Source organism: Berghia stephanieae, chromosome 1 (assembly GCF_034508935.2).
Source record: "Berghia stephanieae isolate SIO BIC M18660-M18661 chromosome 1, UCSD_Bste_1.3, whole genome shotgun sequence".
In the NCBI taxonomy this organism is placed as follows: Eukaryota; Metazoa; Mollusca; class Gastropoda; order Nudibranchia; family Aeolidiidae; genus Berghia; species Berghia stephanieae.
The window spans coordinates 55,039,923-55,054,922 of NC_088360.1; the positions used below are offsets into that span (position 1 = coordinate 55,039,923).

General features: G+C 36.3%; 1 protein-coding gene across 3 annotated transcripts in view; it reads left to right on the plus strand.

Annotated features, from left to right (window-relative positions):
- LOC144977890 (uncharacterized) overlaps nucleotides 1–15,000 on the plus strand; it is a 65,468-nt gene that overhangs the window by 6,572 nt on the left and 43,896 nt on the right. For 2 of the 3 annotated variants that reach the window (XM_078923316.1, XM_078923299.1), the window contains exon 3: nucleotides 622–2,952. In XM_078923316.1, coding sequence (XP_078779442.1) covers nucleotides 1,322–2,952 — 1,631 coding nt within the window. In that variant the 5' untranslated portion in view covers nucleotides 622–1,321. The remainder of the gene's footprint in view (nucleotides 1–621; nucleotides 2,953–15,000) is intronic. The other variant, XM_078923307.1, reaches the window with a different exon arrangement.

The following is a 15,000-nucleotide window of genomic DNA, read 5'->3' on the forward strand; positions in this document are numbered from 1 at the left end:
AAACATTATACATCTGATCATGTTTGACTTTTATACATTCTGATCACATGCCAAATGAAAAAGTTCTATCCAGCATGAAGAATAAAAAGTACCGATTTTCTTTGTGTAGAACCAAGCTGCTCGTTGTTGGGCGGAGGTGACAATTAAAGATTTGCCCAGAAAACTCTTTCTCAAATTATATCGATCGTTTTAAATGACTCTCACCTTGACCAAAACTCTTAAACCTGAGTCCTCGCGAGTTCCCAGATTTGAGAGGTTTTGCCAAGCTGAGGGTAATTTCAATCGATCCTTATTTGAAGGACTAGTTATCTGGCCAAATTTTGAAATATGCGTCTTTTCAATGTACGACAGTTAACTTGGTTAAGATGAATGTATTAAGCTAAACATGGGCTTTTATATAGCTCAATATCCACTTAATGTGCTCAACATGCTTTACAAGGGGTCCCAGACCAACAGCAACATTTAACATGTAGAACGAGACATGACGCCTGCTAGTCGATATTACACTTGTTTTCCGACAGAGACAACGCTGTTAACGACCAGGTACTCATTTTGCACCTTTTGTTAAAAAATTTGTACAGTAATAATTATTGATATCATACTCTGTTTCATCTTCCACAGACTTTCAACTTGTAAATAATTCAACAACTTCAAGTTAATTCTGCTGATGATAATGGTGAGGTGGAATTACTGATGTGACGTCTTCTCACTTTGTTTATTTCAGTTATCGGTCGTTACAAGGAATTAATTCCACGCCTGTCGATTCGACTGAGGACTTGTTCAATCTGCTGCAAGATCTCCATCCACGTTCTCATTGTCACTCACTCTCGTCAAATCGTTTTTTTTCACACCCCTAGCAGGAGGCACCGGTCGACCACCAACAACATCAATAATATAATTAAATTTGCCTTGTGATCGAAGGGATAGCACCTAACACCACCTTCTCCATTTATGCCTATCCCGATGAAAAGCCACGAAGAATGACCTTTACTGAAGTCCGTGGAGACTTGTTTGTTTGCACAGTGACATTAGGTCTCTGGTCTCAGTGGAATGATAAATAATTAATCCGTTCTGACCGCCTAATATCCCCTGTGACCTGTTCCACTTGTCGCCAAAGCGATTTAACACGCAATTGCGTAAAAACAACGTCACTATTCCAGGTACCAATATCCCGTCATCACCAAGTACATTGTCTTGACGTCACTCTTTTACGTCATTTCAGCCTTAGGAGAAAAAAAAGAATCCTGCATAATTAACATCCTTCTGTTTCACGGATATAAATTTCACTTTGCACATCAGAACTTCACTATTTTGAACGTACATGCGTTGTTTCTTCAACCATGACCCAAGGATCATCAGGGTATATAAATATTTAAGAGTATCTTGTCAGAGTAATGCAATCGCTCTGCAATTGCCACCGGTGAGCCGAACGCGCTTGGGAGTGACCATCAAAAATGCGCGGACGGCTACCATGGGCGAATTGTCAGCAGTAAAAAACGTCGGCTTGAGTGTACCGTCAGGTCGCATGGTTTGCTTGGGTATTTTCTTAGCAGTTTTTGCCTACTCCTTCACAGGTTGCCTGGCCAACGCATCGCTTCCAACACCAGTCATGGCTCCAGTAGAAATGAACAGCAACAATGAAGAAGTCAGTGGTGATAATGGATTTCAGTATCCTGCCAGTAATGGTCGTGACGATGAGAATAGCAGGGGTTTAGAAGCATTGCTAAGACGAGAATTTGTTTTGTATGATAATTCGGCACATATTAAAAATAATTTGGAAACACTTAAATCCTTGGAAGATGTCTATTCCAATTCGAATGGGATGGGAATGTCAAATGTTGATAATACAAGGTCGAATGTTGAAAATGAAGAAAACGTTGAAAATTTGGATGGTAACAAATTATCTAGCAGAGACTTAAAGACTGTACTTCAAGGCGTAAAACGTGAGACGCCTGAAGAGAAAACGAATAGAAGAAATGCAGAGGACCAGGATTATACTCCACGTATTGATATTCCTCAACCTTCTTCAAAACGTGCGGAATCGGTTATAGTTGAGTCAACTACTTCCAAATCTATCGATGATTCAACCATGCTCAAAATACCCCTTTCCAATATAATTGTAAATAATAATAATGCTAACTCTGGAATACAAATCCCTCGTCAGAATTTTTTTCAAAAGGAAGTAGTAAAAAATGACAATTCAAAGAATAAACGAGATGAACAAGATACGTTACATTCAGAGAATTTAGATCCTATAGAATCCCAAAAGCAAATTTCTGGTTCTAACTTTGATTCAGACTTTACACAAATTGAAAAAGATAAAAATGCTTCTCTGATCTTTTTAATACAAAATAATGTCCAGAGACTGAAACCATCTTTGGATGAATTATACGAGAGAGCGCTCAAACATATTCATCGTTATTTGGATATGATTAATAAAACGAATAGAAATAATACAAATAACTATGCGAGTGATTTGCTCTCCTGGAATGACACAGGAGATTACAGTGATTTTACAAATGATGATTATGATAATGTTAATGATGATAGACTTGATAGTGATGTGGATCTTAATGACCTTCCACCTTTAGACCTCCTCAACAACGAAGAGGATTTTAATTATTTCAAGGACCATTTACGTGGCATGTATGACGTTCTTCACACCGCAGAAACTCAGACAATTTCAGAGGATAAGGAGTTCTGGGCGAACGCGTCAAGGATTTTGCATCCCTCCAACTACCTCAGGCTCTACCTCAGCCGCACCAAGCGCAGGGCAAGACGGAAGCTCTCGAGAAGAGGTCGTGACTGGCAAGCCCGTCGGCGTCAACAGATCCAATCTCGCTTATCTGTCACGTACAGTCAAGTTGTACCGTGTCAATACAGTGACCGTTTTTATTGCCGGAATGGCGGCACATGCGTCTTTGTGCAGGCCCTGGAAGTCAAGCTTTGCAGGTAAGACCATTTGTTGATTGTGTCAGATCTAAATGATGCGAGGAATTGTCATTGCTTTGTCGTGATATATTTTATAATTGTTATGACGGCTACGTTTTTAAGCTATGAGTATCGTTAGCAAACAAAAAATAGAACAATAGACACACAAACACACACAGAGACAGACAGACACACACACAAACACACACACATATAATATATATATATATATATATATATATATACATATATATATATATAAATGTATATATAATGCGTGTGTATATTTATATTGAAATGGGAATGTACTGTCTACTATCTACTATTGCGGCGATTTTCTTGAATATTACATAAACGCATTCATTTCCCGCTTCATCTATGCAATCTGACAAGAATCATTTGAACACTCTTTTTTCTAGGAGTGGGTTTTTTTTTCTCATTTTTCTCTGACCTTGTACCAAAAAGTGTAATTTTACGGATATTATATCATATTTCAAATGCAACATTTTCATTGCAAATCATTTTTAAAAAAGCAATAACAACAATAATAATAGCAAAATAAATCAAAACAAAACACAACTTGTTTTTCTGTTTTGTGTCGCGCTCACGCATAATAAAAATGTGTGGAAAAGGCCAAAGACTAGGATTATCATTTCATAGAACTAAAACTCCTTCGTCTTTGCAACTTCAAATACGCCAATATTTATTCATTCCTCGTCGTGATTTTGAATTTTAACACAAACATGTGTCTCTCAAGTTTAATCTTCGGAATGTATTTTGCTTAAAATCATTTAAATAAAATAAACTTAAAATAAAATATTTCCTCAGGGCTATGCAAAGGTGGCGATGGCTCTATATTTAGTTTCTGTATATAAACTTGGAATTCCGCACCCGCTCCAAACCCTGCACGTGAAAACATAGTCTAATAGCATGTTATTGAATATTATAAGTAAACGATGGGGTACTTGTCTCGATAAACTAACCTCGTGTTGAAGGGATTCTCTCATCACTCGCCCTTTGCCTTCACATATGAAGTAGCACTAATAAGCCTTATATATTATCAAATACAGTATACTCTATATCATAAACGTCAATAATATATACTCGTACAAATTTCTCTCCAACATATTATGGTGCATCAAGAGTTATATAATTTGAGTGCTTTTTTCAGTACACGTTTATCGTTTTTGAATGATGAGCAGGAGAGAAGATCATAAATTAGATGGATGAATGGTGAGATGATTGAACGGATGGATTGAAAGATGGGTGGATTAATGGATGAATTGGCAGATAAATGGACGACTGAATAATGAGATAATTGAATGGGTGGATGGAAAGATGGGTGGATTGATAGTTGAATGGGCGGATGAATAGTTGGATAAATTGATAGATGAATGGGCGATGGATAGATTGGTGGAGTGATAGATAAAAAATAGATAGATAGATGATCGAATGAGTGGATGGATACATGGATAGAAAATAGATAATTAAATGGGGGGGGGGGGGGTATAGTCGTATATATAAATAGACAACTAAATGGGCGGATGGATAAGTAGGTAAATAGATAGATAAATAGATAAATGGATAGATAGATAGATATTTGGATAGATAGATAGATAGATAGATAGATTTATGGATACATAGATAAATATACAGATAGGTTGATGAATAATTAGATAAATAGATAGATAGATAATAGAATGGGTGGATAAATAGATAGTTGAATGGACGGGCGGATAGCTATATATATATATATATATATATATATATATATATATATATATATATATATGTAGTTAGACAATAGAATGGGCGAATGAATATATAGATAGATAGGTCGATAGATATATGGATAGATAGATTGATAGATAGATAGATAGATAGATAGATAGATAGATAGATAGATAGATAGATAGATAGATAGATAGAAAGTTAGATGATTGAAATGGCGGGTGGATAGATGGATAGATATAGACAGAGGGATAGATAGGTAGATGATTGAAATGGCGAGTTGATAGATGGGTAGATATATAGATGATTAAAATGGGTGGAATTAGAGATGGATAGAAAGATAGATAGATAATTGAATGGGCGGAAGGACAAATAAATAGATAGATAGAAAGACTTTGCAAAGTCCCAGAGTGGGAGTTTTTGCCAAGATGAAGGTCATTTAGATCGTTCATTAGATATTCGAAGGACGAGTTTTCTTGCCAAATGCCAATATTTTTAAATACGAGATTTTCCACAGTGCGACATTTAAAGAGAATTCTCTATTTTTAGTCCAATTTTGTTAATACTACACACTCACGAGTCATTTGATATTTCAAGATCATGAGAGAAAATTTCACTGCTTATGTCTCTTAACAGATTGAGAACCCGCGATCTGTCTTTCGAAAAAAACATTTATTGACATCCGTTTAATGTGCTATAGGAAGAACGAAATCGACGTCACTCAGCTCTTTATTTTTGCATTCTGCGAGCCATTTTTATGAGTTATTCTCACTAAATTCTATCAATCAGACTATAAACGTTTAAGGTTACATAACGTTTTATGTTGTCGTTACGTTATATCCGGCTGGCGGATGTTGTGAGTATTTTGGCTAGACACACAGCGTTAATTGAAACATTGATAAGCATCCAATTTAGCACAACTTATATTTAAAACAGCGAAACTGCGGCTAAGACCACCCCTAGTCTGAAATTCGTGTATTCACCTGGAGATATTGACGACTATCAAAGATGAGATCGGAAACGAAGTCAAAGAAAGGAATACAGGGAAATTAACCGGAAGAAAACAAAAAGAAAAACAACGCTTGTATCAATAAAGAAAAGGTTATAATTTTGGCGTAAGACACCGCCGCCTTGGCATCGTCGCTATAGATTTTTGAGTGCATTCGTCGTCTATTTTACAACAAATCAGCTTAAATGCTATTTTATGGGACAGCGTGGCTCAGCGGTACGTTCTTTGCTTCGTACCCGAAAGGTACCGAGTTCGACTACCCATCGCGCTATGTGGCCTTGAGCAAGTCACCTAGCTTTAACTCACTTTGCGGCGCTGCACTGCGGCTGACGCCGGGGTTATTCCAGTCTTTTCTTGGAATAGATGCTAAAGAAAAATATCCCCTTCGGGATGCATAACGGAAATTTTAAAAAAGATACCATTGATCAAAAAATGTAAAAACAATGACGATACTCAATTGATCTATGAATAAAATTAATATTAGCATTTATTTGGTTGAATAAGATATAGAAAAAGTGTGGAGCGGACAATTGTATCAATAATGATGAGAAATGGTATTGAGCAGTGCCGGAGATCAGAACATAAAGAATATCACGGTGTCAGAGAGTCAAACGACACACGTCCGCACCAATCGTCTTTACTGACTAGTTCAGCGCCGTACTCGGGGAAAACTAGTAGATATTTCTAAATTTGGACAGAAAACTCGTCCTTCAAATATCGGCAAAGTCCCAGGTTTGAGAGTTTTGGCAAAGATGACGGTCATTTAAATCGATCGATACTTAAAAGGACGAGTTTTCTGGTCAAATTTTAAATATTAGTTTTTCCAGAGTACGGCAGTTAACTGGTAACTAAACTCAAGCTTTTTCATTCTACTTTTCCATTGTTTCATTTTATTTTATCATTACCTTTCCAACAGGGCATAATTTCTCTCTGATAAACCCCTGTCTTTTGCCTCATAACATCGCACTGAATAGAGCCCAACCCTTGCGTAAAGGAAAGAAGAAGAAAATGTAATTGATGGTATTTATTTCATAGTCATAGTTGGTTTTTTGCTGTTGTTGTTGATAACTTTATGATTTTCAAGCGTGTACCTACGTTGACCGTTGACCATCCTCTCCTTACATTATCTATGGTTTTCCACAAAGATTTGTATGTTCAACATTTTATAATAAACGTGATTTTTAGGGGTGTACATCCGAATAAGTTGTTCGTTGACCACCCTTAAAGGAATGCATTTTGAAGCTGAAATTGAACTTTTTAAGAGGTTCAGAAAACCAGACGATGAAGATGACGATGGTGATGATGATGATGATGATGATGATGATGATGATGATGATGATGATAATGATGATGATGATGATGATGATGATGATGGTGGTGGTGGCTCTGAAGGACCACTTTGTGCTCTTTCAATTTTTACATTTGCTCTTTGTGTACATCATGACGAGTTGTTAGTTGAGAACAAGAATATTCATTCATCATCTTTGATATCTATATCATAGATAACTCAACTTTTAGGTCATCCAAGTCGTAGTGAGCAATGCTATTCTTTAACTGAGGAAATATCACTTAAGAAATAAAACTTTGCTCTGTGTGCCCTTTTTTCTCTCTTTTTTCGCCATCTTTTTCTAATATCGACACTTTCACGAGTTTGGCATTTTGTAACAGGATCATTGTTTGCTTTCAAGTAGTGCCAAATCGTAAAACAGAGAATTGTGAAGATAGTAAAATATGAAGGAAAAAAATCATAAGATATTTTATACCGCAATGAACAATAAGGTAAAGCGACTGTAATGGTGGCTAAGAATAGAAAACAATCATTGCGGAAAATAACAGTTTTCTAATTAAAGATGAGTCGGTGTGCTTTTTTATTAGCTGGATCAGGTAAACGAACTCTTTCATGGTGGAGTGAATGAAGACGAGAATACAGTTCCCGTTGCTACTTTTCTATTTATTACTGTAACCAGTACGGACGTAGAAAGTGTGATATATTCATTTTTACAAAAGAGGGATCTATACCTAGTTGAATTGATACTATATAGTGAGAACTAATCACCTAACTGGTTGTCTAAAAACAGTAACAAAGAGCCGAATGACGTCAACTTCATTCGTTGTATAGTTTAAAGATCATGAACTTCTGCTGTGTCGCCTTTTATAGCTTAACACTGAGAAAGTGACTTTTAAAAACAAACGATTTTTAAAGAAATAACTTCAAATATGGATAAATTGTGATAACTTTTAACTATTAAAAAATCTTTATCATAAAACTTCAAAGAATGAAAAATGCAATCTGAGAAGAAGTGTATGAAACAGTGCCTGACAAAACAGAAAGAAAAAGAAAAGAAATTCCATTTTTTCTTTTCTTTTCTTTTCTTTTTTCCTTAAAAACAACTACAAACAAACCAAAACCAAACCAACAAAACAACAAAACAAAGCTTGGGCTTTATGAGCAGGGTCACAAAAGCTCAAGTTGGCTTAGCGCTCGTTTCACACTCAAATGGTATCGAGATCAATCCCAAGTAAATTCGAGATTGTTGTCTGACACCCCCCCCCCCCCCCCCGCGCTGTCTACCCAGCATTGATTGGGAAGCTGTGCCTGTTGGACTTGACGGAAGGTGCTTTGCAATTGACTAGCGTCCTATCCAAAGGTTAGCAAGTGATTGCTAATGTCTGTATCACACTATAAAAATCGGGATAATTGCTGCTTAATAGGCCAAATGGTTCTGCAAGACTCCCTTTTAAGATAGCACTATGTCACTAAATGTGCTCAAAGCGCTAAACAATGGATCCCAAGCCAACAGCAATCCTTTTCATGTTTAGCGAGCCATGACAGCTGACACCTGGCTTGAATGCCAAGGCATTCCATGAAGGAATATTGGATAATACATCAATCAAGATGTCTGATGTCAACAAGAATTGGGGGTTAATAATCTTACACAGGATTTTATTTTTCAAAATAGACTACGCTGTTGCAGACCGGTACTCATTATACATCTGAGTACGGTTAGATAATGTGGGTAATGACAGTTTTCCTAGGATGCAACTTTGTGCCGCATACAGCGGGGCTCGAACCAGGGACTTTCTGGTGTGTAGGCAGGGAGTGTTACACTCAAAGCTGCACGAATAAAAAAAGAAGTGCAATAAGTTCAGAGTAATAGGTGTGATATAAACAAAGAGTTAATAAAAATATCGCGAAATGCGCCAAATCCCAACAAAATGGGGCAAAGTTATGGAAAGTAGGCAAATAATGGGGAGTGAACGTGAGACTAAGGGAAGTGTACACCAAATGGGGAGTGAACCTGAGACTATGGATTTCGGCGGGCTCCAGATAATTTCATATAAAAGCAATTGCATTTTTATGAAACCCGACGAAACCTGGCAATATCCGAGAAAGTTATGGGTAGTAGGCAACAGTGGGGAGTGAACCTGAGATTCGGGGAAGTGTACACTAGTGGGGAGTGAACCTGGGACTGGTTTTCGGTGAGTTTTGGAGGGGAAAAAAAAGCAATTACTTTTTGTTTACGAAATGCGCCAAATCCCAACAAAATGGGGCAAAGTTATGGAAAGTAGTCAAATAATGGGGAGTGAACCTGAGACTATGGTTTTCAGCGGGTTTCAGCGAGTTTCACATAAAAGCAATTACTTTTTTACAAAACCCGACGAAACCTGGCAATATCTGACAAAGTTATTGAAGTAGGCAACAGTGGGGAGTGAACCTGAGATTCATAGAAGTATACACCAGTGGGGAGTGAACCTGAGACTCTGGTTTTCAGCGGGTTTCAGCGAGTTTCATATAAAAGCAATTGCTTTTTTTTACGAAACCCGGCAATATCCGACAAAGTTATGGGAAGTGAGGCAACAGAGGGGAGTGAACCTGAGATTCTTGGAAGTGTACACCTGTGGGGAGTGAACCTGGGACTGTGAGAAGAGGTTAACAGTGGAAATGAACCTGGGACTATGGAAGATGGATACCAGTGGGAAATGAAGCCGGACTATGGGAGGTGGGTACCAGACGAGAATGAAGCAATTACATTTTTACGAAACCCGCCAAAAGCTGTCGAAAAACCATAGACTTAGGTTTACTCCCCAATAGTGTACACTTCCCTGAGTCTCGGGTTCACTCCCCCACTGTTGCCTACTTTCTTTCCATAACTTTGTCGGATATTGTCGGGTTTCGTAAAAAAAAGTAATTGCTTTTTTTTTACGAAACCCAGTCCCAGGTTCACTCCCCGCTGTTGCCTACTTCCTGGCGTGTTTCGTAAAAAAAGGAACACCTCTAAAAATACCACGTGTATTCGGTAAATAGATGTCAATTGTAGTCGAATATTCAGTATCTATTTAAATTATTATTATTATTATTATTATTATTGTTATTATTATTATTATTATTATTATTATTATTATTATTATTATTATTATTATTATTATTTTTATTATTATTATTAATTTTATCATTATTATTATTATTATTATTATTATTATTATTATTATTATTATTATTATTATTATCATCATCATCATCATTATTATTATTATTATTATTATATTATTATTATTATTATTATTATTATTATTATTATCACGTAAATTTTGATATAATACGGCAATTAATTCACGGAAGTACATCGCTCAATTAAAAATGGCAGAAAGTCTGGCCACATATTTATAATGAATCGGGTTTGTCTTAGATGACCAAACAAACAAACAAACAAACAACAACAACAACAACAACAACAACAACAACAACAACAACAACAAATGAGACAAAGAGAAAAAAGCAAGATTTTAAAAAGTAATAAACAAGAGAAGAGCACATCAATGAAAAACAACAACGAGATTATAACACATAAAAGATATTCGTAATAAATCGATAACTGATTAAATTACTCCAACTACTTGATTAAAAAAAATAATAATCATAATAATAATGATGATGATGACGATTACAACAACAATAATAATAATAATAATAATAATAATAATAATAATAATAATAATAATAATAATAATAATAATAATAATAATAATAATAATAATAATAAAAGAACAATAGTATAATATCAACATTAAAGCATATTACAAGCAAATAAAATTATTAAAACAAAAGTTTAAAAAATATCAATAGACAGAAGGAATTTTAAAATATTGGGGAAAAAAAAAAGTTATCCCAGCCGGGATTTGAACTCTCGAACCTTAAGCTCAGAGTCAAACAGCTTATATCCACCAAGCCATGGTGTCACTTAACATTTAGTGACATTTAATCATGTCTATTTAGACATTTAAAAATGTATTTGAATGCCACTCTTACTTTGATATTTTGAACTAGATATGTTAATTGCACAATAGCAGAAATTTAAAAATTACGATCAAAATATTTTTACAACTTTGAATCGGGCTGTCAGTTACTGCACGTGTTCAATCTGGAAGGAGGTCAGCAGTTTATTTACATTCAACCGAGATTGTCCCACTTTTCACTCTCTCTATAGAAAAGAGTTCCTTGTGGATACTGAATAGTGGAAAAGCACTATTCAGTATCTGATACTGAATAGCCACTTCCTTGTTTAATACCGCCAATTGGGTGATAATTGCTCACTAAATTCTTTCAATGAGACTAGACTATGCACGTCTTAGGTCACACATAATTAAGTGTGTTGGTATGGTTCATCTGGTTGACAGAACTGGCGGGTATTTAACTTAAACGCATTCTATCAATAAATTCATTATAGGTCCCGCATTCCTACACTAATTCCAGATACTATTTATTTCTTGGCTTGTAATAATTTTATATTTTACGAGTTGCTTTCGGTAATCTTTAAGCGTTCAACTTACAAAACACTTACCCAGTAGTAGCGACGAGCACACGCAGAATATGACGTACTTGATGACACCCTTGTTGTGAAAGTCTTTTCCGTTTTTCATGTCTAACCTGTCCTATTCATTTACTATTCACGAAAACTAGAAACGCAATTTTAGAGGAATGATAATAATTGAAACAAAATTCCTTAAAAAAATTTGTCTTTTGTGTATAAAGTATAACCCAGGGTCCATCGCAGTGCGTATAAAGTGATAAAAAGGTGCAAAGTTTGTTTCTCGTCCTAGAGAGAAAAAAACGATAAGCCATTTGAAGTGTTCACTCAGATGTCTTTACAAGTCTTGAGTATGATTGTTGACCCTATATATTGTAATGTATGTCCAAATCCGAAGTGTACTTATTTGCAGGTCTGATAACCCAAATTGTTCTAGGCTCATGGTTGCAATGGAAATCCTCTCAAACCAACGCAAACAGGTGCCCATTGCAGCAAAGTTAAATCAAGCCCATAATTGCATTCGGTTATCAGGCCTGTTAATGAGTGCATCTAGACCCAAATCTCATAGAGTCTCTGGAATATCGTACAGTATGTTTTCTAGAAGTGAAAACAAAATTGATTTAAAAGAAAAGCTACTCTTCTGAACAGAATTTTCAACCCTTTAGAGACGGAATCAATTTAACTTTAATCAGGTCATTTTACACCGCTATCTTATTTAATACTGGGGCTCTCGATAGCCCAGTTGTTAGAGCACTCGCTTTACACGTAAAGTGACCGAGGTAGATTCCTGAGTGAAGTCGAAATTTTTTGCCTGACCCCCCCCCCCCCCCCCTCTCCCCTCCAGTCCATCCCAGAAGTGATTGGTTGGCTGAATCTCTTTGATGTGGCGGATCATACTTTGCAATAGACTGACGTCCTCTTCAAAGGGTAGCAAGCAATTTCTATTGTCCATATCACGCTATAGAAACCGGGGTAAACTCCGTTCCACAGGGTTACGACTCTGAAGGACTGCTTTTTAAAAAATCTTGCTTTTGTTGTTGTTGTTAAACCTGCATAGCCGTTCGCTATCACAAACCGTGCTTTTCTACTGTTAATTAAAATATTTAACATTATCTAGCGTTTAGACTTTGATAATTTGGGAGCCATTTGAATCTAAATCTATAAGAAGTAAAAATGCTTCTGGCCAAAGTTTTAAAGATGTTTTGTCATCATACTGCAGTGCAGTTAGAATGAGAAAAATAATGAAATCAATACAAAAATAAATTTTAATGATTATGAATTGAAAGAAACTCTATCAAGCCACAAAAGATTTAAAAGTGAGCGACAGCATCCTTGATTGCCAATCGGAACTACTCTTAATAAATGTTTGAGGCAGGTATGTTTTGATTTTTTTTTTCTACTCAAAGCCGAACTCTGTTTTTATTAAAATTGATTGAAACCATTTGTATGAAACAGTGCCAGATAAAACGGGGAGATAATACAGGAAACAAATACAGAGCAGCGGAAAAACGACAACCATAAATCTTTAATGTTTATAATTTTTTTCGCCGTTCCATTCACATAGTGCGGCTATGTGGTCTTGTGGTATGACATTCGCTTTCGGATCCGAGGGTCCTGGGTTCGAGCCTCGCTCGGCGCATAGTTGAGTCCTTGGAAAAGGCTCTTTACTCACATTCTCTCACCGTACTCAGGTGTAAAATGAGTACCTGGCCGTCAACAGCGTTGTTTCTGTCGGAAAAAAAAATTGTAATATCACCTAACAGGCGTTATGTCTCGTTCTACACGTTACGTGTTGCTGTTGGTCAGGGACCCTTTGTAAAAGCGCTTTGAGCAAATTTAAAAATATGAAAGTTCATTTTTAAAAAAGCTCATATTGGGAACTCTTAAACACTCTGACATCACTCAAAGGGGCAGTCACAGAAATATCAAAACCGGGCATCCGTGGTATTTCCCCTGGACTCACTTGGAAACTCATAAGCTTTAAATATTTAATATTTGTAATTTTATTCGCCGTTCCATTCCAAAGGGAAAGCTTAGACACTCTGACATCACTCAAAGGGGCAGTCACAGAAATTTCAAAACCGGGCATCCGTGGTTTTTCCCCTGTACTCACTTGGAAACTCATAAACTTTCAAAACGAGGGCTCAGCCAGGCTCGATCAGCACTATTATCGAATTTCAGAAAGCAAATGTATCTAACTGATTGCTCAATATATTCCAATCTTCTCACGATGTTGTTTGTATATTCCGTAAGAGTGCTAACATATTATGGATGTATAGATTTTGTACAAAAACTATTAATGTTGCTGTCCAAAGCCTAGGGCCTTTTTTTGCTGTGGGGCTAAACTTTGTGTTTGACAACGCTATATAATACTCAATTATACTTATTCCGATTTTCCAATTCTCTCAATTGTGTTTACTTACTGAGCTTAAGAATAGAATGTACCCGACTTTTTTTTTTTTAGCGATACTTAGGTCTTAATATGTGCATCGTTGCGGTTTTGTGTAGGTGTTTCGCTTGTAAACAGAAAAAGGGTTGTTAGGTATTAGTATAAACATACATCATTTTGGCACTCCTGCAAGTGGCAAAATTTCCCGTACCTATCACTAGTGAGAACGGTTTCCGATGAAAACCGAAATTGTATAACCGGCTGGGTATCGGTAAGAGGTTGAACTTGTGCTGGGTCCAAGAATAGCCATGAGACAATCCCTTAAACAAGAGTTGTTTATAAATGTATTATATGCACTAAGAGGGAACATACAATGCACCTTACGTAACGTCAAGTACAATGATTACGTTAGCCATTCATTGATAGAGCAATATGCTGTTCACTGACAAATTGCCTGTCATCACTTTGACCAAACGTTTTTGTCCATCTATTATCGATTGATCAAGATGTCAAGCACATGAAACTTCTTTTATAATCTCAATTTTAATAATTATTTTTAAGAAGTTGAGAGACATTTTAAATCATCGATATTTGAAACAAAAATTGTCTGACCAAGATGGAAAAAGGAGTTTTGTCAGAGAGTGACAGAGATACATGAGAAACTGATTAGGAGTGGTGGGAAAAGACAAAGTGGTTGGGACATGGGTTTTTTTTCTCACTCTCAAATAAATAACTTGATCTAGCACTCTTTTAACTGCTACTGACAACTGTTGATGCGTCCCCATATAGAGCAGCTTGAGGGGGAAACAGGTATAAGGATTTCAGTAATAGCAGATTTGGGATTATTTCAAATCAATATTAACGCGCATTTCATGGCGCACTTCTTTGTTTAACCATGTTTAATGCGCTGCGGAATGATCGAAATATCTTTTTTCACCAACAAGGAAAAGAGTAGGAGAAAAATGTGACCCCAGGTCAGTGATTTGGGATGTAGTGATATTTCTTCTCGTATGGTCGTAATAAGGTGATGCAAGTCTACAAATAAATGGTGCCCGAAATGCAATGTGTACAATGGGAATAATTGCATATTTTATAAACACCAATCCCCACTCTCCAAGTTGTATGCTAGGCGC